At 47.9% G+C, this 24,201-nt stretch overlaps 1 protein-coding gene across 1 annotated transcript in view; it reads left to right on the forward strand.

Annotated features, from left to right (window-relative positions):
• Window positions 1-4,803: 4,803 nt before the first annotated feature.
• Window positions 4,804-24,201, forward strand: part of BTBD16 (BTB domain containing 16) — a 66,847-nt gene continuing 47,449 nt past the window's right edge. Inside the window, exons 1-5 of the mRNA XM_055353968.2 lie at window positions 4,804-5,005; window positions 8,522-8,581; window positions 10,276-10,424; window positions 17,311-17,384; window positions 23,367-23,456. Of these exons, the coding sequence (XP_055209943.2) occupies window positions 8,564-8,581; window positions 10,276-10,424; window positions 17,311-17,384; window positions 23,367-23,456 (331 nt within the window). The 5' untranslated portion in view covers window positions 4,804-5,005; window positions 8,522-8,563. The remainder of the gene's footprint in view (window positions 5,006-8,521; window positions 8,582-10,275; window positions 10,425-17,310; window positions 17,385-23,366; window positions 23,457-24,201) is intronic.

Genomic DNA, 24,201 nt, shown 5'->3' on the forward strand with positions numbered 1-24,201 from the left:
TGAGTGAATGAGGCAGCCCTGGGCTAGCCGCATTGGCATCACCACACTCCAGAACATCTTGGAAAAGAGGATCAACAGTAGATGGAGCGGAGGAGTTGTTTTATCTGAACTTTTTTTGCAGATGAGAAAATAGGAAGCCAGAGCCAAAGAGAGGACTTCCTCAAGGTTCCACAACAAGTTCATGGCCAGTTCTGACCCAATCTTGTTCTTTCTTTTTTTTGAGATGGAGTCTGGCTCTGTCACCCAGGCCGGAGTACAATGGCGTGCTCTCGGCTCACTGCAACCTCTGCCTCCCGGGTTCAAGTGATTCTCCTGCCTCAGTCTCCAAATAGCCGGGATTACAGGCACACATCACCATGCCTGGCTAATTTTTGTATATTTAGTAGAGATGGGGTTTCACCGTGTTGACCAGGCTGGTCTTGAACTCCTGACCTCAAGCAATCCACCTGCCTCGGCCTCCCAAAGTGCTGGGATTACAGGTGTGAGCCACCGTGCCCGGTCTTATTCTGTTCTGTTCTGTTCTTTTCTTTTCCTTCTCTTTCTCTTTCTGTCTCTCTCTTTCTTTCTTCTTCTTTTTTTTTTTTTTTTTTTGAGATGGAGTTTCACTCTTGTTGCCCAGGCTGGAGTGCAATGGCATGATTTCAGCTCGTTGCAACCTCCGCCTCCTGGGTTCAAGCGATTCTCCTGCCTCAGCCTCCTGAGTAGCTGGGATTACAGGCAGGTGCCACCACGCCCGGCTAATTTTGTATTTTTAGTAGAGACGGGGTTTCTCCATGTTGATCAGGCTGGTCTCGAACTCCCGACCTCAGGTGATCTGCCCACCTCAGCCTCCCAAAGTGCTGGGATTACAGGCATGAGTCACCGTGCCTGACTGTGTTCTCCTTTCTTATCACTGAGATCAGCTGTGTTGCCATATAGGACTCAGTTCCAGGGCAGGACCCTTTGCTTCTTCCTGGAAGCCCCTGTCTGTCTGCTGGCTCATGCAAGGCCTCCGCCGGGGCTGGTCTGGATGCAGCACTCCCAGCAGCAGCCTGGACCCTGGCTGGGTGCACTGGGGCTCTCAGGCACAGACTGTCCAATTTTCCAGGCCAATTGAGGCTCCAGATTTTCTTTTTTCATCAATAGAGGTTAAGGATGTGTCCAGGGTCACAGAGCTATAGCCAGTCAGAACCAGGTCAGAACTGGGTGTTCTTTTCAGTGTACTCCACCACCTCCCCATATGGGTGACTGGATGGAGTGGGCTGAAATGGGCTCTCTGGCAAGGTAATGAGCTCCCCATCCCTGAGTGTGCAAGAAGAAGATGGATATCCCTTCATAATCCCCCTGGAACTGTGACACAGGAGATTTTGGCATAAGGTGGTTCCAGCTAAGGGCAGTGCTCAGCGACATTTGATGTCTGAGTCACTGAAGACCTTTGCTCTTCGGATTTCCAGCTTGTTGGCTGCTTCATGGGCTGGGCCCAAGGGGCTCAGTTACTGACACCATCAGGAAAGGGCTCTCAGGGAAACATGCTGAAAGCTATTTCCATTTATTTGTATTTGCTGTCTTTGACTTTGGACAGTAGCTCAGCTCCTGGGAGATCTGTAGGGGATGTATGTGTTGAGAGTTCTGGGGGTGAGCTGAAGGCCCCGGATCCTTGAACTAGACACTGCAGAAAGCAATGGATTCAGCCAAGGCCAGGGTTCTGCCTAGGGGCTGATGGGAGCGTGGCATCCTGGGACGCTTCCCCAGAGTGGCCACTAGAGGGAGCCCGCTCTCAGCTGCACCCTAGAAGTGATACCTGGAGGGCATCCCTAGGTTGGCCCATGGTGGAGCAGGTGGGATGTCAAGCTGGTCCAGGGTAATGTCTTTCAAACTTGTTAATTGAAATCTTACATGGGGTCCCACATTCCAGGGACAGTTAGCAGGGAAAACTTTGGGGTGGAGGGGAAGGAGAAGCGTAGAGAGAGGAAATCTGTCCATTTATACACAGACTTCTGCTCAGCCCCTCTCCGCCCCCATATTCTTGGCACTGGGCTAGGAGGGAAGCCATGGACCAGACTCGAGGGGGAGTGGAGAGCAACATGATGGTCAGGGAAGAGAGAAGGTGCACAGCAGCTGTGTGTGCACACCCGTGCGTGGGTGCCTGGATGAGCCTCTGTCACTGCCCTGGAGGGGAGCTCAGCCTGATGGGTGGGCTGCACCTCCAGCTGCTGCATGTCCAGCAGAAGGGGCTGGTTACCCTAATCCCCATCTGCCTCTGCATCAAGAAGCACAGCATCCATGGTGAAACTCTGTCTCTACTAAAAATACAAAAATTAGCCAGGTGTGGTGGCAGGCACCTGTAATCCCAGCTACTGGGGAGGCTGAGGCAGGAGAATCACTTGAACCCGGGAGGCAGAGGTTGCATTGAGCCGAGATTGCGCCACTGCACTCCAGCTTGGGGGACAAGAGCGAGACTTCATCTCAAAAAAAAGCACAGTGTCACCATTAACAGTCATGTACAAAAATGCAGGAGAAAACGTCTAACACTTAGCGAATAACTCATGTTAAACAGTACAGTAGGACCGCATTTTCCAAAATATGTGTATACATACAAAATGTTAATGTACTATTAATGGTGCTGAATTCGGCTGTGGAATCCAAATGATTTTTATTGTTAAGAATATTTGCCTCTGAATTTGTGCCTATAAATGCATTGCATTTGTAAAAGGAAAATAAATTAACAACAAGTGTTTGTTTTTCAAGCATGAGAGAGGGCCCACACCTGGCTCAGGAGTGCAGCCTCGGCCTCTGGCTCCTGAGGCCCCTGCAACAGCTGTTAGAGGCCTGCTTCCTGTCTCGTGCTGCCCCTGAGCGTCTAGGGATGGTAGGCAGACCCTGAACTGGGTTCCTAACCCCCCTGTCTAAGACATGCCAGTGTCTTCAGCCCCTTGTCGCCTACATTCCTCTCCCACTGGTTCTCTCATTGTGCACGTCCCTCCCTACCTCCTGATCTCCAGAAGAGCTAGGCTGAGAGGTGAGCAGCAGTGGACTCCTTTGGGCCCCACCTCAAATCCTGTCTGCAGCACCAGCTGCTGCTGCTTCTACTAAACACCAAAAGCCTGACAATCAGCTGCTTCTCCAACCTGGTGGCAGTTGCTGGGATCAGTTGTATACTACCATGAAACCCTGTCATCTCACTCCCAAACCCAAAATCCAATGCACAACCAAGAGACATTGCTCTAAGCTGGAGTGCACCTCTGGAAGCTACTAGAACAGCCAAAGATGCTCTTAACACACGTGCATACATGGATGCAATTGCAAATGAGGACATAGGTGGGTACAAACACCAGGGCCATGTTCGTACTCAAACACAGAAGCAGACACACACACCTATGCATACATAATCACATGTGCACACTTATGCATGTGGCACTCAAGCAGGTGCACAGGCAGAGTGGTGGTTATGGACTAGGACATCCAATTACCCAATTCTAGAGATGTTTATTGAGCACTTTCTAAAGTCCAAGTTTGGTTGCTGGGCTCTGGGGATGCAGAGATGGGTAAGCCACTCACAGAACATTCCACAGTGATCAGCTTCTGTGCAAAGCAGAATATGGTGTTGGGAGGAGTAGAATCACAGGATTTGAGGGCTGAGGTGGGAGATAAATTCAGGGGTACCTCGCATTTATAGAGTGTTTCGTAGTTTCTAGATCACAGCCACAGGAGGCAGCGCAGCTACTTTCCTGTTTTACTTTAGGATGTATGTGACCTAGGAGAGGCTGGCCTCGGGTCTTACAAGCTGTACTGCCTCCTGGTTCCTATTACTGTAACTAGGGATTTCTGTGATCCCTGGGGTGGTGGTCCAGGCCTTTGATGGACCCGTGGTGACCCATGTGACCCTGACCCACATGGCCTCCACCTCCCCATCCCCTAGTTTGGGTCATGGGCTTCACAGGCCACGTTGCTGAGGACACTGTAAGATTGCACTCAGGGCCAGGCGTGGTAGCTCACACCTGTAATCTCAGCACTTTGGGAGGCCGAGGTGGGCAGATCACCTGAGGTCAGGAGTTCGAGACCAGCCTGGCTAATATGGTGAAACCCTGTCTCTACTAAAAATACAAAAATTAGGCCAGTGTGGTGGCAGGCACCTGTAATCCCAGCTATTCAGGAGGCTGAGGCATGAGAATTGCTTGAACCCGGTGAACCTAGGAGGCGGAGGCTGCAGTGAGCCAAGATCACACCACTGCACTCCAGCTTGGGCGATAGAGTGAGACTCCATCTCAGAGAAAAAAAAAAGCAAAACAAAACAAAAAAATCCCAAACGTTTCCACTCTGGATGCCAGCTTGAAGACTCTTGGTCTTGTCCTTGACTTTTAGGCAGTCCTTAGCTCCCAGAGAGAGCAGCATTAAAAATCATCATCAGCAAAGTACTTCATTAGGCATAGCTTTTAATAATGCGGAATGCTCAATTTTTATTGAAATATGTTTGTCAAAACACAGATAGAAGATGCTAGAAATAGAGCACCCCAGAATGCCAGAGCTGGGAGGCATCTGAGAAGCTTCTAGTCTGATCTTCTCCTTTGACAGATGAAGCCTGAAGATTTGGGGGTTGATTCTCACTGAGGCTGTGTCCTGGGTTGCCCCAGGTGCTGTGAGGAACAGGAATGGAGGCACATGGCACCCACACTGGTCTCTGAGATGCCATCACTCACAGCTTCTCCCCTTCAGCCAGGGCCTTGGACACAGCCCCAGCCTGAGTTGAAACCTGGCCCTGGAACAGGGAGTGCTTGGAAGCTTCCCTGCCGTTGCTGTGGTGCTCACAACCACCCAGGAAACCAAGGCAAGCTCCCCCTGTCAAAGCACCTTGGCCCATAAGAAGAAAAGGGTGAGCCCCAGATGTGATGAACGCTTCCAGGCTTCAGGCTCAGAAGGCGCCCCCAGCTCTCCTGTAACTCAGAGGCCAGTGTGATGGGAGTTCCTCCACTCGGCACACTTCTTCCCCTGTAAACACGCCTGTGGTGGGCAAAAGGGCTTTGGAACGGTAAGTACAATGGGTATTTTTCAGCCACTTCAGAGACCAAGAAATGTGTCCTAATGACAGGTGCTGTCTTAGCACCTGTCTAGACCCAGTGTTAGACTTGGGTGCCTCTGTCTACTTGGCAGGGAGGGAGTTTAGGGAATCAGGAGGGGTCTGGGAGCTGAGAGACCATTGTAGGTAGCTCCTGCCCGCCCACAGGGACCTTGGCACAGGCTCTCAAAACACATGAAGGGGCAGATTGCCTGGTGGGATGAAAAAAGAACACATTTCCAGGCCATTGAGATGTCTCTGGATTTCAAGATCAGCTAAAAAAGTTCTTAGATATTGATCTAAGAAAGCAGGAGCTTTGGGTAGCTGAGTGCAAACCCCAGCCTCCCTCTCTCTGTAACTGAAGCGGTGCTCTGTGGGCATAGCGAGTCCTGCGTGGGGTTTATTCTGTGCTGACCAGGTCTGCTTTAGAATGGAACCCTCTTCTCTCTTCTCAGATTCCTTAAGGCCACGTTGAGGATTTGGGGGTCTATGTCTAGGGCAGTGGGAAGCTGGTGAAGGGCTTTAAGCTGAGGAGTTCATCATCCTGGCTCCTGTGAGGTAAAGGGATCAGAAAAGCATGTATGTGTTACCTGAGGTGGGAGAAGCCTCACGCAAGGTGGAAACTCAGCCATCAAGGAAAACACACATTGCTGTAAACTCAAGTGCACCTCTGAAAGCTGGTTGAACAGCCAAAGATGCTCTTAACACACATGCATACATGGATGCAATTGCAAATGAAGACACCAGCAGCTGGGTACAAACACCAGGGCCATGTTTGTACCCAGACACGTTTCTTTTTCTTTTTTTTTTTCCCCCTCGAGACAGAGTTTCGCTCTTGTTGCCCAGGCTGGAGTGCAATGGTGAGAGTTTGGCTCACGGCAACCTCCACCTCCAGAGTTCAAGTGACTGTCCTGCCTCAGCCTCTCAAGTAGCTGGGATTACAGGCATGCACCACCACACCCAGCTAATTTTGTATTTTTAGTAGAGACAAGGTTTCATCATATTGGTTAGGCTGGTCTTGAACTCCTGACCTCAGGTGATCCACCTGCCTCGGCCTCCCAAAGTGCTGGGATTACAGGCATGAGCCACTGGGCCTGGCTCCAGATATGTTTTCAAATTAGAGACTGGCAAAGGAAATACACACACATACACACACAGGACATATTTTCATACTAATGAAACAATTTGTTTACCATAAACAAAGTCAAAAGACAAATGATACACTTCTGCAGCATGTATGGCAGACAAAATGTTAGTGTCCCCAGTACATACAGAGCTCCTTAAAAAATGCTAAGGAGACTACAATAACCCAGTAGAAAATTGCGGAAAACCTATGATTAGGCAGTTTTCAGAAAAGAAAAATTAAACGGCCAATAAATAGATAAAAGAATGCTCAACCCCACTGGTAGCCAGGAAAGTTCAAATTAAAGTAAGAATCTGAAACCATCTGACACTCACCAGCTTGGCAAAAATAAATACGATGATACTACCTAGTACTAAAGATGCTGTGAAAAAAACGACAACACTTATAAATTGGTGATAGGAATGTTAATTGCTGCAATTTTGGGGCAAGTGAATTGGTATTAACTATTTCAGTTGAAGATACAGATCTCTGACATAACTATACCACTTGGAAGACTATTTCATAGAAATAAAAACAGCAACACAAAGATATATATATATACACACACACATACATACATATATATATATATACAGATGCAGATATAGGTAACATGTATAGATATATGTATACACACATGTACACAAACTGCCAAAATAATGTATATGCATATTGTTCCCATTGTTTTTATTATGGGAATAAAATATAGGAAATAACCTCAATGACTTGGCAGAGGAATATTTTAATAAATAATGATGCATTCACTGTATGAAATATTATGCGGCCAGAAACAGTGTCTCATGCCCATAATCCTGGCACTTTGGGAGGCCAAGGCAGGAGGATTGCTTGATATCAGGAGTTCAAGACCAGTCTGGGCAATATAGATCAGTCTGGGCAACCCTGGCTCTAGAAAAATTAAAAAATTAGCCAGGTGTGGTAGCGGACACCTGTAGTCCCAGCTACTGGGGAGGCTGAAGTGGGAGGATCACTTGAGCCCAGAAGATTGAGGCTGCAGTGAGCCTTTATCACACCACTGCACTCCAGCCTGGGCAATAGAGCAAGACCCTGTCTCAAAAAAAGAAAAAGTAATATTATGCAGCTATGTTAAATTTTTCTTTCCTGTCATTGTATTGGTTCACTAGTTACAACAAGCATATATTATTAATACTTTTGCAATTAAAAAGTCCAATTAAGGCAATTAAAAGGCAAAGAAAAACCTGTCTGCCCAAGTGGAATGGAAATTCTATGAGGCAAGGATCGTGTGCATTTTGCTCACTGCTGTCTCTCAGAAACGGCTAACGCCTCTCTCCATATGGCGACTGCACAGGAGATGCTTGTTGGTGAATGGATGAACATAGCCATGGCTGTGATGCAGGTGAAGTGCTGTTTGGGGAGCAAAGGGAGGTCAACTGAGGTTCTTGGTCATCAAGTGCCGTGGCTTCTGCTGATTTTACCAGCTCACCCACTTCTCCTCTTCTCTGATGTTGCTCTGGGGAACTACCCATTCCCCAGTGCACGTTCCTGTTGGGAGAATTAGTCAAGGTGTCTGCCCTCAGGGGCCAAAGAGTGGGCCCCTGAGCTAAGCCAGGCCAGTTGGGGCCTCTTGCTGAGAATCTGGATTGAAAAGAACCCTGCATAGATGGACTGTGGGAGAGCCGACGCATGCTGGAGGCAGCACCTGACAACAACAGCCACCAACTCCTGGTGCGTGCCACCCAGGTCCCTGCAGCTGCTTCCTGTTCTTTCCCGGAGAGTTCTCCAGTTTCCTTTTGAGTCTATGAGACCCTCCTCTCATCACCATCCTTCCAATCAATCTTAACCTCCCCCCAACCCCATAATCAAATGGGTTTCTGTTGCTTGTAACCCAACAGCCCTGATAATGTTCAGAGATAACTGGAAAGTCCTTCCACTCTTCCTCTTTCAAGACCCTGTAAGCTAGGGTGACCATCAGTCTACAGAGCTCCAGGGCAGCCCTGGCCTACAGCCATTGTCCAGGCCTAATTATTAATATCATCCCTTTAGTCTCCTCGTCTGAATGATCAATTATGTGATCAGCCTACTTATAGCTATCTTTTGGTCTTCCTCACTTCGGCAAAGGATTATCTTCTGTTTTGCTTTATCTGAGCCACTTTCCCAGAACAACAGCAGAGATCTCTCTATTCACCTGCTTACAAAAAAAAAACAAAAAACAAAACAAAACAAAAAACCCCAGCAACAACAAGATATTCTTTTGATTGATAAATAACCCACATTCGAGGCTTATTCATTATTGTTCCTGTGGCAAAGTATAGATTCTTTAGGCCAATCTCCTCCATAATATTTTGAAAAGTATGGAAAATTTCACCTTTACCTCTTTTGTCTTCTAGGTTGCTTATCTTTTCTCTCCTGTGTAATTTCCACTTTCATTCATGATAATGTCGAACACGGTAAGTAGATCAGTTTCTCAAGAATGTAGGTGATGAGAAGAAGCATTTGCTTATGGTCATTTTGACAAATTTCCACAAGGGGCTGGGTCCTGCACCACCGAGGACCTCAAGCATTATTGGCTGACTCGGCTGGAAAGAGCGCGTCCAGGCAGCGCCGTCCAGAGGGCAGAGAGCAGGCTTGTGGTCTGAGCTGATGATGTTTTACTTCGACGTTTTACGTGACAGCACGACTACATCTAGACTCAGATTCCACAGTTTTTAATCACCCACCATCTTCTAGGCACTATACTAAGGCATATTTCCCAAACTTTATTCTACTTTATACTTTTTACAACATTGGAAACAAGATGATATCCCCACAATCCCCACCATCGCCATCCTCACTGTCATTGTCACAATAACGATTACCGTCACCACCACCACCCATTATTTCCATTTTACACATGAGACCTGAGAGCCTCAGAATGTTAAGTAACTTGCTCAAGGTCACACAACTAGAAAGTAAAATTTGAACTCATATGCTCTAGTCCGTGGCCCATGGTCTCGTCACCTCTCCATTGGTGCCCTGGGTGGCTTGGGATCAATGACATCCATTCCTGTGGGTCCCTCCTGGTGCTTTTTTCCTTGCTAGGTTGCTTTGAGCCTTCAGTCTAAGGTTTACATCCATGCTGGGTATTGTCCTTCTTTTTTATGTAAATTGCTGAATTTCCCCTGGAGCCTCAAGAAAATGTCTTAAGACTGAGCAGTTCTGCTCCTGGGCATATAACCAAAAGAATAAAAAGACAAGTGTTCAAAAAAAACTTGTCCATGAATATTCACAGCACTCTTCACAATAGCCAAAAGGTATAAAAACCCCAAGTGTCCATCAACTGATGAAGGAATAAGCAAAATGTGGAATATTTACACAGTGGAATATTATTCAGCCTTAAAAAGGAATGAAGTACCAATACATGGATGAACCTTGAAAACATTATGTTATGTGAAAGATGCCATCCACAAAAGGCCACATATTGTGTGATTCCACTTGTATGCAATACCCAGAACAGGTGAAAACATAAAGTCAGAACATAGGGGCTAATCTTAGAAAGCAGGTTAGTGGTTGTCACAGGCTGGGGACATCGGAACAGGGAGTGACAATTTAATGGGTATGGAATTTCTTTTGGGGATAATGAAAATGTTCTGGAATTAGGTAGTGGTATTGGTTGCATAACATTGTAAATGTTCTAAATGCCACCAAATTGTACACTGTAAAATAGATACAATTTTATGTTTTCTATATTTTACCACCATTAAAAAAATTCCTTGCTCAAGATCTCCACAGTTTAATATCTCTCTGTATGACAAGTTAGGATAAGTACTCAAAGGACAGTACTTAAAGCCTAATACTATCCCTGCCTGTGGATTCTTCAGAGAGCTACCTGCAAAAAAAAAATCTTTCTCCTTGACCTCTTACCCTCTGACACCTCTTGTCCTAGGTCCTAAATTCCAAATTACTTTGTAGCTTGAGATCCTTGGTCTATGGAATACAGCATCTTTGCCTTGAGATGTCTTGTGAGAAATATTAGCCATGTTCAAAACTTAACCAGCACTGTAAAATTTGTCTTGATTTCCTTCCTGCTATACAATTTGGAAAATCTGGCATTTATGTGAAGTTAGAAAAAAAGATGTCTTCTCTCTCTTTGATTACCAAGCAGCACAAAGCTCGGCTGGAACGCTGGGTCACTGGCTCAACCAACCGGTGGCGTTTGCCCAAACAGCCTTTCTCTGGGGACCTGCTCTCACTTTCCCAGATGTGCAAGGCTCTGAGCATAGACTTTGAGGAAGCTTTGAGGAACCCAGGCAGGTATGGAGACTCAAAGGTTTGTGGGAGGGAATGGCCCATCATTCCTGGGAGGGGAGGTGCCTGATGACCGGGCCACTCTGATTGGCTGGAGTGGCTGTCAAGGGCACATCTGCAAGGAAGGCTCCCTCTGGAGCCAGCCCTCAGGCATGGACAGGGTCATAAGTGACTACTACCTCTGAGAATGTGGGTGGTTACAAAAGTGCAGAGAAAGATTGAATTTTTTTTTTTTTTTTTTTTTTTACAATTTTTCTTCCCACGGGGAACTTTGAACCCAAACAGGATTCTGAGTTTATTATCCAGGGATCAACTGATTTTTTGACAAACAAAACTTAGTTAGTTCTGGCTCAGTGTTTAGACAGCTTGTAAATGTCCATTTTCACCCAATGAATTGATCCTCTCTCAATCTCATGGCATTCCGAGCAGTAGGCTAGACCCTCACTTCTCCATGTGATGAGTTCTCTCTTGCCTCTCCTGGAAACACAGAGCTGGACCCTTGCCTTAGTCTGTTTGTGTTGCTATAAGGAAATACCTAAGGATCAGAAATTTATAAAGAAAAGAGGTTTGTTTGGCTCAAGGTTCTGCAGGCTGTACAAGAAGCATGGTGCCAGCATCTGCTCAGCTTCTGGTGAGGGCCTCAGGCTGCTTGTACTCATGGTGGAAGGCAAAGAGGAGCCGAGTGTGCAGAGATCACATGGCAAGCGAGGAAGCAAGAGAGAGGAGAGAGGGGAGGTCCCAGGCTCTTGTTGATAACCGGCTCTTGTGGCAACTAAGAGAGTGAGAACCCACCCCTGAGGGATGGTATTAATCTATTCATGAGGGATCTGCCCTTATGACCAAAATGCCTCCCATTAGGCCCCACCTCCAACATTGGGGATCAAATTTCTACACGAGGTTTGGAGGAAACAAACATGTAATTTGTAGCAACCCTATTGCAGAAGGTACACCTCATTTCCCTGGTGCCATGGACCTGGCTTGATGCCGCTACCATCCCTAGGCTGGCAGCATCAGTCTTGTGAGCTCACAGCCAAATCAAAGTGAGCATGGACTGTACTCCTGGGACAGCACCTGGCACAGAAGAACTGCCTGCTCAATCTTTCTTCAGCGAGTAGCCAAATCTTCCCTCTCTAGAGCCACTGGCCAACACTTTTCCGTTGCCGAGTTCCTTAGTGCCAGGGCTCGGCCAGGGATGCAGGTGCTGGAGCTAGGCCTAGGAACAGAGGCAAAGTGATCCCAAAAGCTGATGAGAGGGTCTGGGCAGCAAGAACTAAGTCTCTATGAGTCACTGAGCTAAACTGGAGGCGGTGGCCTGAGGGGTGGGGTGTAGAAATGGCATTTGGTGCTGGGCATTTGGACTGTTAAAAGCAGTCTATCAATGGGGCTGGAATCTCCACTTCTTCACTTACTAATTCTGTGACCTTTAGTCAGTGGCTAACCCTCTTTGGGCCTCAGTTTCCTCATCTTTCAAATGGTTATAGAGCACCTTCTTCAAGATGAAGAGTCATCTTGAGGATTAAATGAAGCCATATATTGAAAATGCTTCGCACTGTTTCTGGCAAATAGTAGATGCTTAGTAAACAGAACTATTTTCTTTATTGCCTGAGCAGCATTTTAGTAATTAATCCTGGTGATTTCATCTTGGGGTGTCTCAGCTCTGTGCTCTGCCAGTCAACACCCCCTTTATTTCACTCTGCCTCCTTGCACCTTCCCCAGTTCCTTCCTCCAGGACAACACCTTCCTCCAGCACAACAGGGGCAGAGGAGCCGGTCTTCTGGGGAGAAGCTTTTACACATCTGGCCATCTCCTTTGTGATATTGGGAAGCTGCATGTCCAGAAGCAGCAGATACTCTCAGGTGTTCTGGGTACGTCTATAGCCATGCATCTGGTGCTCAGCTGATCCAGGATTGGTTCTGCCAGGGCACTTGGGCTCTGTTCCATGAGCCTCTTGTCCTCCTCCTGAGATAGTGGGCTAGCCTGGGCACATGCTTATCATGGTGACAGCAGAGGGCACAAGGGTAGTAAGCCCAGGAGCTCATGTGTCTTTCAAATCTTTCACCATTTCACATTCACTAGGCCCCATGAACTGAGGCAAGTCACGTGGCCAAACTCCCAGTCAAGGGACAGAAAACACACTCCGTCTCCTTATGGAGAGAAACTTTGCAGTATGGAGGCAAAAGGTTTGGACAGAGGGAGGGATGAAGAATTGAAGTCACTGGTGCAGTCTACTGAGTATGGGAGAAACTGATGTTCTGTAATAAACACAAACTTGTCTGGGCATGGTGGCTCATACTTGTCTTCCTAGTGCTTTGGGAGGTCTAGGTGGGAGGATTGCTCGAGGCCAGGAATTTGAGACCAGCATGGGGCAACATGGTGAGACCCTGTCTTTACAAAAAATTTTAAAATTAGCCAGGTATGCTGGCGTGAACCTGTAGTACCAGCTACTTGGGAGACTGAGGTGGGAGGATCACTTGAGCCAAGGAGACTGAGGCTGCATGCAGTGACCTATGATTGTGCCGTTTCACTCCAGCCTGGGAGACAGAGGGAGATTTGTCTCTAAAAATAAAAAAGAGACAGAGAAAGAGAAACACACACACACACACACACACACACATCTTTTCTTTGTGTTCACAATAGGAATTTGTTCCATATGATTGTGAGTAACTTCTTAGAAAGAATAAAGGTTGTGTATAACATGAAGGGCTTATTCCTGGTAACTCTTGTGAACCTTCAGGCATCAGGCAACTCTCAGGTGGCAAACTCCACTGTCAGTAAGGGCCTGGAATGCCCCATGCAACATACGTTATATCCCCCAAAGCACTACATGGCTGTTTCTGCCCCACCTGGCAAACTGTGTTCATGTGTCATGGATGGTGTCATTGCTGCTTTTCCCACCTGGGGGTGCTGTCTGCTTGGACAGGAGCTGGACCAATCTATTTCTTGAGTTACGGAAAGGGTCATTCATGATGGAAAGCTGAGGGAACAGGCTCCCAGCTTCTCGTCTATTTCGGGTATGTAATTGTGCCCAGCTGGCCAACACTTCCTTCTGCCGCGTCTGGGTTTTCATGACGCAGGGAGTTCCTGGTCAGCCACTCAGAGGTGCTGATCTTCAGGCTGCTGATCGTCTTACCTTGGTCGTTTTGCAGGCTCTGGGGCACCGAGTGTGGGAGAGGAGGCTGAGAGGAGGAAATGTTAACTTCCTTGCGAGTACCCTAATCTTTTCGTGCCTTAGTTTATGTGCAAATCAGGGATACTGTCTTACAGGGTTGTGTGAGAATTATATGACATGATTCATGTAAGGAGCTTAGAAAAGTGTCTGGCACATATACGCTCAATGCACATGTGTCAAGCATGTCCCTGGGGTCCACAGGCGTGTATCGATGCGTGCTGTCATGGAAACCCAGAGATCCAGCACGGGAGGTGTGTCTCAGGCCAGACTGGGGAGGGGGCACCCCCACGAAGGCTCAGGGGGTTGTGGCCCTAGGAAAGACCCAGAGCCCTCCCTGTCCCCAGCTGGTGAGGCTGCCTAGTGGTTTTCTCCCTTTCTGCCTGCAATGCCAAGTCCATTCAAGGGTGGGAGGAGGTCATGCTTAAGAGGTAAGAATGGGAAGAAGGGACCCCTATATTTTTATTTTATATTATATTATTTTATTTTATTTATTTTTAACCAGAGAGTAGTTCTGGGATAGTGGGACTACAGAACAATGACCCATGTTAACCTAAATAACAAACAGAGAGGAGAGGAAGACTCTCTAAAAGATGCTGATGTTTATTCTGGAACAGGCGTTGCAAAGCAATACCAGTGCCACTGTAAACTACGTGTGTATTCAGGGATGTAAAGGAAAACAAAGGTTTTTTTGTTTTGTTTTGAAACAAGTCTTGCTTTGTTGTCCAGGCTGGAGTGTAGTAGTGCAATCACAGCTCACTGCAGCCTCAGCCTCCCAGACTCAATTGATCCTCCCGCTTCAGCCTCCCAAGTAGCTGGGACCACAGACATGGCCACCACATGCTAAATTTTTTATTTAATGTTTTGTAGAGATGGGGTCTCTCTATGTTGCCCAGGCTGGTCTCAAACTCCCGGGCTCAAGTGATGCTCCTGCCTCAGCCTCCCAAAGTATTGGGATTACAGGCATGAGCCACCGTGCCTGGCAAGACAAAGGTTTTTAAAGGAAAAGTGAGGAGGATTACATCATTGCTCTGAGATAATTGTCCCTGGCTACAAGGATCCATAACAAGGGTGACACCAGTTTGAGTTGCAAGGCAGATGTCCTCGCAGTACTTTTTTTGTGTGTGAGGTTGTGATGGCCTTTGTGTGTGGTTGTAGGTTTTGCAGAATCTTTTGTGATAGTTCTTATTATCAGGCATTCATGTGTGAGAACTCTCCCTTCCTGGCCTTCCCCACCTCTATTTGTTGGGTGGATTTTTTTGTTTTGTTTTTTTAAAGAGATTTAGAGATGAGGTCTCACCCAGTTGCCCAGGCTAGAAGGCAATGGCTATTCACAGGCGTGATCACAGCTCACTGCAGCCTCAAACTCCCGGGCTAAAGTGGTCCTCCTCCCTCACCCTTGCATGTAGCTGGGACTATAGGAGCATGATACCATGCCAGGCTCCATCAGGGTATTTAACACATCATAACTCCATTTTTATCTTGATACCTTTCACAGAGGCAATGAAAGAGAGAATGCTAACTGAAGGCATGTCCGTGCAAGGTATTCCAAACATTCACTCTTTCACTCCTCCCTTCCTCTGGGACCAAGAAGCAGAAAATGGAAGGACTGGGGTCCAGCCCCAGGTCTATGTAATTCTTCCTAGTTAATCAAATTGGCATTTTGCCCTTTGGATAGTTTGCTCCAGGAAGTCTGTATGTCCATGAGAAACTTACTTCCTCTTCTTCCCCTTCTGCCTTTCTCCATCATGGTCATGACTTGGGGGCGTGAGCTCCAGCCTAACAGCACGTTCCCAGCATCCCCGCACCAGGCATTGCAATGGGACCACTGAGTCCCAAACAGTGAGACAACTCACAGATGCCATGTGTTCCGTTCACTTTTCCAGTGGTCCTAAAATGAACCACAGCCCTTGGGAACAGCAGAGCCTACATGATGAATGGTATATCTTGACAAGCAGCCCTCACACCCAGGAGAAGGCAGTGTGCTCGCCTCTGTTTCCCGGCATCCCTTGGCTCAGCCGAAGACACTGATGTTTGTGAGGGTAGTTGAGTTCATGGACCTTGCGCCATATTTTCCAAAGTCTGTGGCTCCATTTTGGGATCACGGTCTGAACTCTTGACTCTGGCCAGCTCTTTCCAGACGTGTCACCCAAGCCACGAGGGGGATCGAGGGAGGAAGCGAGGGTGGCTTGGGTCAGATCTCCACTGCTCCTGTTAAATAAGCAAGTCCAGCTCCCACTGCCTGCCTTAGGCTGAGTCATTGGCAGCCATCCTCCCCCCTTGGAAAGGGCAGCACGTAGTTGGCAATATTCTGGACACGGGCTCCCACCCATGCTTCCTGCATGCACCATGACCCATGGGGTCTCCTGGGATTGTTGGAGACAGCGTGGTGAAGTTGACACTGCATGACACAGAGCAGCTGTGGTCACAAATGTCTCTTGGCTGGCTGGCTTTCTGGGATGACTGTCTTTAAGCTGCGAATATGTGACTCAAATTTTGTTTCACTTCCTGGCTTAGCACGATGAGTCCATGGTGTTTATCTATGTGGTCATGGATTCATTAATGAATATTGCTGAGCACCTGCATGATGGCTTGTGCCAGGGTCATAGCAGTAAACACATGCCCTATCTGTCTTGCAGAGGATACACAAGTAAACAGGCAGCCACAAGACACTCCAGAAGGAGTTTTAAGGGGGAAATCCCAGGACGGGCAGGGGTAAAGCCACTGGCCCAGCATCCCCAGAGAAAGCAGCAATGAAGTTTATTCTGAAGAATGAGTAGGAGCTTAGCAAGGGGAAAGGCGAGGAGGAGAGCATTTGGGAGAGGGAGCAGTGCATGCAAGAGATGAAAGCAGCAGTTGGCAGGTCCAGGTGCAGGCTGCTGAGAAGGGCTGGAGTGGGGACCGTTGAGGGACCAGGCTGCAGAAATATGCAGGAGCTGGTTAGCCGTGCTAAGGAGTTTGGGCTTTCCCCCAAGAGCAATGGGGAAACGCTGGAGGATTCTCAGCAGGAGAGAGACAAGACCAAATTTGCATTTTGTGGGAGGCAGGCCTCCGAGCAGAGCAGGGCCAGAGGCTGGGAGACTTTGGCAGTGACTGGAGGGAGATCACAGGGGCTTAGACTAAGGCTATAGCGAGAACAGCAAAGAGATGGACAAATTCGAAAGATCTAGGCAAGTGATGAGATGTAACAACACTCAGCATGCTGGCTTGGGCAACTGCAGGCTGGTGGTGCCATTTCCTGAAATGAGAATCGGAGTGAGCAGGGTAGGATTTGGGGTAGATGCTAAGTTTAGTTTTTGGACACACTGAGAATGGGACCTGTATGACCTCTAAAGAAAATTGTTGGTGAGTTCACATCCCAGAAATGAGCAGAACCCTCTTCTTTTCTCCCAGCAGATATTTACTGAGTGTCTACTATATGCTAGATAATGTTTTAGACACTGAATAAGGTGTCATTCAGGCAGCCAATTATGGCCTCAAATATCTCCTCGGTAAGGCCTACCCACAAACTGAAAACAGCAATCAGCATTATGAGCCAGCTATCAGAAAGCCTACAGTTTTTCAGATCGGCAAATGGTGACCTGAGGAAACTCTTCCAAAGGGCGAGATATGATTAGCTTGATCAATGGGTGCTTTAAGGACATTTATGCTAGAATAATGCATGTTGTAGTTGGAGAAAAACGTCAGTATTAACTCCTGGATTTTATGTTTGCATTTTCTCTTGAGGTTATGCATTTCACAAATCCAGAAGTTTTTCTTTGAGAATTTCAAGAACAAGGACATCCAAAGTGGGGAAGCAGGTGAGTTTGTGTTATCTGTGGATTAAGCCAGAATGTTGCTGATTTCAGGGGCATCTTGTGGTCTTTATGGAAGAAGACCAGTCCATAAGCCAGGGCGCTAGTGTATAAGTTGCAATTCTTATCCACTTCCCAGCGTCTAAGAAATAATATGTGCCCGGTAAATATTTGTCAAATGTGCAGTAAGTGAAACCAAGCTTGGTAAACACATTTTCATATGCTCCTCACCATGATAAAGACAAATGTGTTGATGTCAATAAATAGCCCACACCTGTAATCCCAGCAGGAAGGCCCAGGCGAATGAATCACTTGAGGTCAGGAGTTCAAGACCAGCCTCGCCAACATGGTGAAACCCCGTCTCTACTAAAAATACAAAAACTAGCTAGTCGTAGTGGCATGCACATGTAATCCCAGCTACTCAGGAGGCTGAGGCAGGAGAATCACTTGAACCCAGGAGGAGGAGGTTGCAGTGAGCCAAGACTGCGCCACTGCACTCCAGCCTGGGTGACAGAGCAAGACTCCATCTCAAAAAAAAAAAAGTAGTCTTTGTATTGAAAGACTAAACAGAGTGCAGCAAGCATAAAGCAGCTGTTCTTTGTCTCTTTGGGCTCTAACCAGTCATGACTTGGACGTTCACAGCTGCACTTGTTCAAGAGGACTTTTCTGAGGCAGGATCAAGAATCAGGATAGGTCCTTTTTTTGCTAGAAAAAGGTTCATTGAGCCTCATGAGGAGGCAGCTTCTTAAAGCGGATTTTTTTTTTTTTTTTTTTTTTTTGGATAAAGCCTACTGCATGGTGTGACTGCCTGAGATCAGAGCCAGACTCCTTTCCAAAGAAAGGCTAATAAATTCTTTTCTCACCTTCAACTCTGAACAGGAGAAGTAGTCTGAGACCATCTCCTGGCATGAGAGAAAGAGCTCTGGATTGATTAGTGATGGCTGCCATGCATTGGCCATCCTGAAAGTGGAAATTGACATCCAGTGAGTGAATATGCTGTATCCACAATTCCGCTCCTGCCTATAATCACCCTGATGGGCTGAGAATTTTTCTAACTCAGCATAACCGACCACCTAAGGCAATGTAATATTTGAGATGCAAACCCCCCGAACCCCAGCACTAAACAATATCATAACATTGGTGAATAACAATAATAATAGCAGGAAGAAGAATCAGGTACCCAAGGTCACACCGTGAAACTAATGGCAAAATCAAGAAATACGTAGATGGGGCTAGTGGCCCTTCAGGTCCTGTCTGGCACTCAGATTGAGGGTTCTAGGCACCTCTCCTCCCCCCAGCTCTGTACTAACAACACAGGAGCTGAGCCATGCAGAGTCCTCTCCCCATGGCCTCTTGAGCCTCACCTGGCCTGGCATCCTTGGTTTCGCCATCTGCCCTCCTCTATCAAAAAGCCTCTTCTTTTAGTGATCACTGATTTTATCCTCAGGTTAGATGCCCCTGAAGAAAGTCTTCTACAGTTTGCAAAGAGCCTTCTTTATATTGTCAAAGAGGGTCATGAGAATCCTACCCTCGTTGGTGGGCCTGCTATTGCCTTTCAGATGGGTCATGCTTTGGCATTCATAGCTCAGTAGTTCTCAACAGGGAACTGGGGGGTGATTTGGCTTCATTGTGGACACTTGGCAATGTCTGGAAAGATTTTTGGTTGTCACCGCTGGGGAGGGAGTGCTACTGGCATGTAGTAGGTAGATGCCAGGGCTGCTACTGGGGATCCACAGTGCACGGGACAGCGCCCCAACAGGCACGTATCTGGCCCAAAATGTTTACAGTGCCGGGGCTGAGAAACACTGTCATAGGGGAAGCCAGAATGAGGCCCCCCAAGAGTGCCCCAGACAGTGTCCTCGTTCCACGAAGCTTTTCCTCATTCCCCACATTGGAGGGCAGCACGAGTGCCTCTGAAGTCCTACAGCTGTTAGCCGACAGCTGTCCTGGACACGTGACATGTCCTGGGTGACCCTGTAAGACTGGTTTGGTGTCCCCCTCAAAGCCACTAAGCCCCCGAGGCCCACACTTCACTGCTTCCTTTCTGAGATGCCTGGGGAGGCTGCTTGCCTGCTTCATGTGCTTAATGATCCACCAAGCAAAGGAGCTGGGGGAGAGGAAGCTGATGCATCTTTGGGTGGGGACGTTATTGATGTGTTTGCTCAGCATCATTTTCTGTCCTCAGATGTGATTCTCTAGTGCCTGGGCTTCAAATGGGAGCTCCATCAGCCCCAGCTTTTTCAGTCTGAGACCTTGGCCAAGCTCTACCTGAAAGCCCTGGCGCAGGGCACCACACACCCCCTGAGGGAGCTGGAGGAGCTTCTGCGAGGTACTTCCTCCCTGGCACCCAGTGCTGGAGCCCCAGTGCCCTCTAGCTTGACGGTCCCAGCTTGGAACATGGTTATCTGTTTTGAGACCATGGTCACTCTAGCAGTCAAGAGCAAGGCTCCACGGTGTTATCTCATCCCATGACAGCCTCAGTTTCCTCAAGTGTAAAATGGGGATAATAGTTCTTAGGATGCGGCTTTGAAGAGTAGAGGAGGTACTAGGTGTGAGGTTCTAGAACAAGGCCTGGCACACAGCAAGCACTCAGTACATGCCAGTTATTATCTTTGTAATAACCCGAGTCTTGTATGGCCAGCCCAGACATAGAGACTCTACCTACTTCTTTGAAAAGAAAAAATGGGCTATGTGGAATTTTCTGAAGAGCTTTCTGGAAGGAAGGTGGAGTTCTGATATCTGTGGCTTGTTTGGCCCTAAGCATGCTGGTTCGAGGCACACATGTGTGCATCAATTTTGTTGTTGTCTTTGCTTTTCTTTCCTCTTCTCTTCGCGTCTCTCTTCCACCTTATTCCAGAAAGAATGTAGGCCACTTCTTTCTTTGCCTCCTTTTCCAGTCCTGACCACCCCAGCCTCCTCTCACCTGGTCTCTAAGTCGTCTCCATCTGCACTGCCAGCTGCTGCTTTGGGCTACAGGTTGGCATCCCCTCGGGCTGACTCATAAGCAGGTGCCATGGAAAATTCGAGGCCCCCAAAGCCAGCCAGCATACCAGTCATGACGGACTTTCTATTTCCAAGACATGACAGCAAAGCCCTGTTATTCTAGAGCCAGACAGGCAGCCGGAGCCCTCAGTCACTCCCCCTCCCTGAGCCTGAGCCTGGAAGGAGAGCCCCACTGCCTGCGGGAATCTGACTCAGCCCTTCCTCGCTGTGCAGGCAGTGAGAGCCAGCTGGGCTCCTGTAGAACTACAACAAGCTTGGTGCTGGCTCATGAGCCTCTGTGCTCTTCTGAAGCCTTTGTCCCAGTGTCTTCAAGGGCCAGACTGGGCTCTTCCATCTTCCCTGTATTCAAGTCAAAACATTCATCAGGCCATCAGTGAAAGGCTCTGGTGAGCCAGACAGTGAGTTCGTGGAAAAGCAGGAGAATTTGGAAGTGGAAATGGAGTCCTTAACGTTACGGTCTTTAACGTGTCTAGAATGGGTCCCTAAAATGAAAACATTTAGCCCTGCTAAGACAGGACTCTGATCCAAGCCTCCCTGCTAGAGGCTACGCCTGGCTGAGAGACAAGAGGGCAGGTGCAGAGATGAAATCCCAGTGCCCTGGACTGTCACAACTCCAGGGTCTCCTCGCAAGCTCCATGGACCGATCAAGCCCTGGGATTCATGTCTTTCAATAGGAACAGTCACAGTCCTTCATGTGCCTTTAAAAGCGAAAATATCTCACAATGGTGGTTTGCATACCTGTCTCACGGTTATCACTTTCATGTTCTCAATATCATCTGTGTTGCTATCCTGGAACTTCTGGCCAGACCCTGGAGTGCTGGACTCTGCAGAGATGCACAGGCTCTCCAGCTGCTTGATTTCCTTCCATGGAGACTGGAGGAGCAGCTGTCCTGGAGAGGACGTGTTTATTCTCTAGCATGGAATCCAAGGAGGAAGTGGCCCACTTACTAAAAACAAACTAACCACCTTGGCTTTGGAGAACTTTGGGGAAGAGTATGAACAAATTATTGATATCTTATCCAATTTGGGGGTTTTACTCAACCTGGAGGGAATACTGAATTCCTATCTTTCACTTACTGTGACATAACTGATTCCCTCCCTCCCTCCCTCTCTTCCTTCTTTTCTTCCTTCCTTCCTATGTGGAATGCTTAGCTTATGCCAGGCATTGTGCTAGGAGCTTACCATCTGAGGGGACAGACAAGCCCAAAATGATGGGAAAGCATGACAAATATCGTGACACATTATAATATTAACTGTCACCTCCTGCATGCCTACTGTGTGCCAGGCACTCACATGCATCCTCCCATTTACTCCCTGCCATGGGGTGGATGGCAGGCTGGCGTGAGCAGATGGGAGGCCGTGTAGTCATACTGGAGAAGAATGTGACCCAGAGTGGAACAAACCTGGTGCTTAGTAGGTTCTCAGTGAGTATTTACTGAGTGAGAGCCAGCACAGAGCCAGGTGACGGATGACAGCGAGGGGAGATGGAGGGGAAAGGATCCTTTGCTCTCTCTTTCTTTATAGTTGCACAGGATGATGGGCTTTTTGGCTCTGGCTCACATCATTTTTCATTATCTGGAACCTTGAGCTCCCTGGTGATGGAATCCATGTGCTGCATTCATTCAGCCGGTATTTACTGGCACCAGTGTGCGCGAGCCTGGGATGGGCCCAGGGGGTGGAGCGGCAAGTGAACCACCTCAGCTGAGCTGCTGGGGGGAAAAGCACAACAGGGACACAGAGTAGTAAATAGAAGGTCATGGTCAAATTAGTCTCTGAAGAAGAATAAAATCAGTTAGCGGGGGAGTGGGGTGCTACCTTACATTTGGGGTCAGGAAAGGCCTCTCGGGGGGAGGGACATGTGAGAAGACCCCCGATGAGGAAGGGAGGGCGGAAGCCCCACACCATCCCAAGGAGCATGCCGGTGAGGGGGTAGATGGGGGCATGATGGGCAGAGCGGTGGGCAGGGGTTGCAGGCCATGTGGGAATTGGGGCTGCTAGTGGGGCCTTGGCTTTTGTGCCAAGGGTGTGGGGCACCTCTGGAGACCTGAGAGCAGTGCTACTCTGTAGCTCACATTCTAGGATGACTGAGTGGATGGCATTGGCTAGCAATGAATTGGGCTACCTTTTCCCTTCCTCCTGGAGATCCTTGGTGGCAGGGATCCCCAGAGTGGAGCTCTCTGGGGCAGAGTGACAATAGCCACCACATGGACACCTCAGTCCCATGTTCACCCTGCAGCAGGTGGCACTCCCACTGCCTGCCTGCACTGCTCCAGGTGCTCGGGGTACAGAAATGACTGAGGTTCAGTCTGCCCTTAAACTGCTCAAAGCCTAATAAGAGAAAGGATGGGGGAGGTCATAAATATGTAAAATGCAGTGTGAGCATCAGTTTCTCAGTTTTGACAATGCACAGGGCTATGTAGGATCGTTGGGGGAAGTTAGGCGAGGGATACGTGGGAACTCTGCACTATTTTTGCAACTTCTTATGAGTCTTAAACTATTTCAAAGTAAATAAGTATTTAAAAATGCGTCTATAGGCCGGGCGCGGTGGTTCACATTTGTAATCCCAGCACTTTGGGAGGCTGAGGTGGGCAGATCACCTGAGGTCAGGAGTTCGAGACCAGCCTGGCCAACATGGTGAAACTCCATTTCTACTAAAAATGTAAAACTAGCCAGGCATGGTGGAGCATGCCTATAATCCCAGCTACTTGGGAGGCTGAGGCAGGAGAATAGCTTGAACCCAGAAGGCAGAGGTTGCAGTGAGCCTAGACAGTGCCACTGCATTCTAGCCTGGGCGACAAGAGTGAAACTCCATCTCACACACAAAAATTAATTAATTAATTAATTAATTACATCTATGAAACAAATAAAATATAGTGTGATACATATCTTGATACCTCATGGTCATGCTAGGGTGGCGGGTGCCTCCCACTGTGTCTTCACCACGGTTATCACATCCTGCCATCATCATCTCATTTCCTTTACTAGCTCAATCACCTAAGAAGACCAAAGAAAAATCCCCTGCAAAGAGGATCATCATTTCCTTGAAGATCAATGACCCACTGGTCACTAAAGTCGGTATGTATATACCCGTCTATATTCTGAGAATGCCATTGAACAAATGGTCCTCCCAGATTTAAAAATGCACAAGCAATAACAAAGCAAAACAAACTAACAGTAGACAGTGTTCAGTGCTTTCTTATTAAAAAGGCCCGAACGCGCAAAGAAAGAAGGGGCGAGAAGGCTAGGGTGACTTGGGGAAATGGAAGAAGGTGGAATGCTACTAAAGAGAGGTTCTTGTCATTGAGAAAGGGTGTGAAGGATGCAGAGACCGGGAGAAGACAGCGGCTTCTCAGAGACGGACCCAGCACAAAAGGAATTGCCGCTTTAGGCTCACACCCACCCAGGGAAGCCATCAGGCCGAGCCTTGCTCCCAAATAACACTTTACCGGCCTCTTCCTGCCAAGGACCACCCCTTACCTCCCCCAACTTGGGCTCACTCTCTCCCCATCCCCTCACAGCCACTCATGGGCAGACTTCTTTGTTTGTGCAACATCCGTGATGTCATGTGATGGCACTTGTTTAGGAATTGCTCGATGAGGAAACTTCAGCACTAGTTGGGCCATTTGTCGCCAGAGGACACTCTGACGGTGAATCAGCTAAGTCCATCTGGCCCCTAGCCAAGGCAGTTCAGTTCCTGAACCATCAAATTATTCTGGCTCTTTCCAAGAGTCTTTCACCTTTTTGGAAGTCCCTAGACTCCAAGGAGAATCTGCTGTAAGATATATGTTGTCTCCAGAAAAAAAAATACACGACGTGCACA

The sequence above is a fragment of the Gorilla gorilla genome, chromosome 8, assembly GCF_029281585.2.
Source record: "Gorilla gorilla gorilla isolate KB3781 chromosome 8, NHGRI_mGorGor1-v2.1_pri, whole genome shotgun sequence".
NCBI classification, from domain to species: domain Eukaryota; kingdom Metazoa; phylum Chordata; class Mammalia; order Primates; family Hominidae; genus Gorilla; species Gorilla gorilla.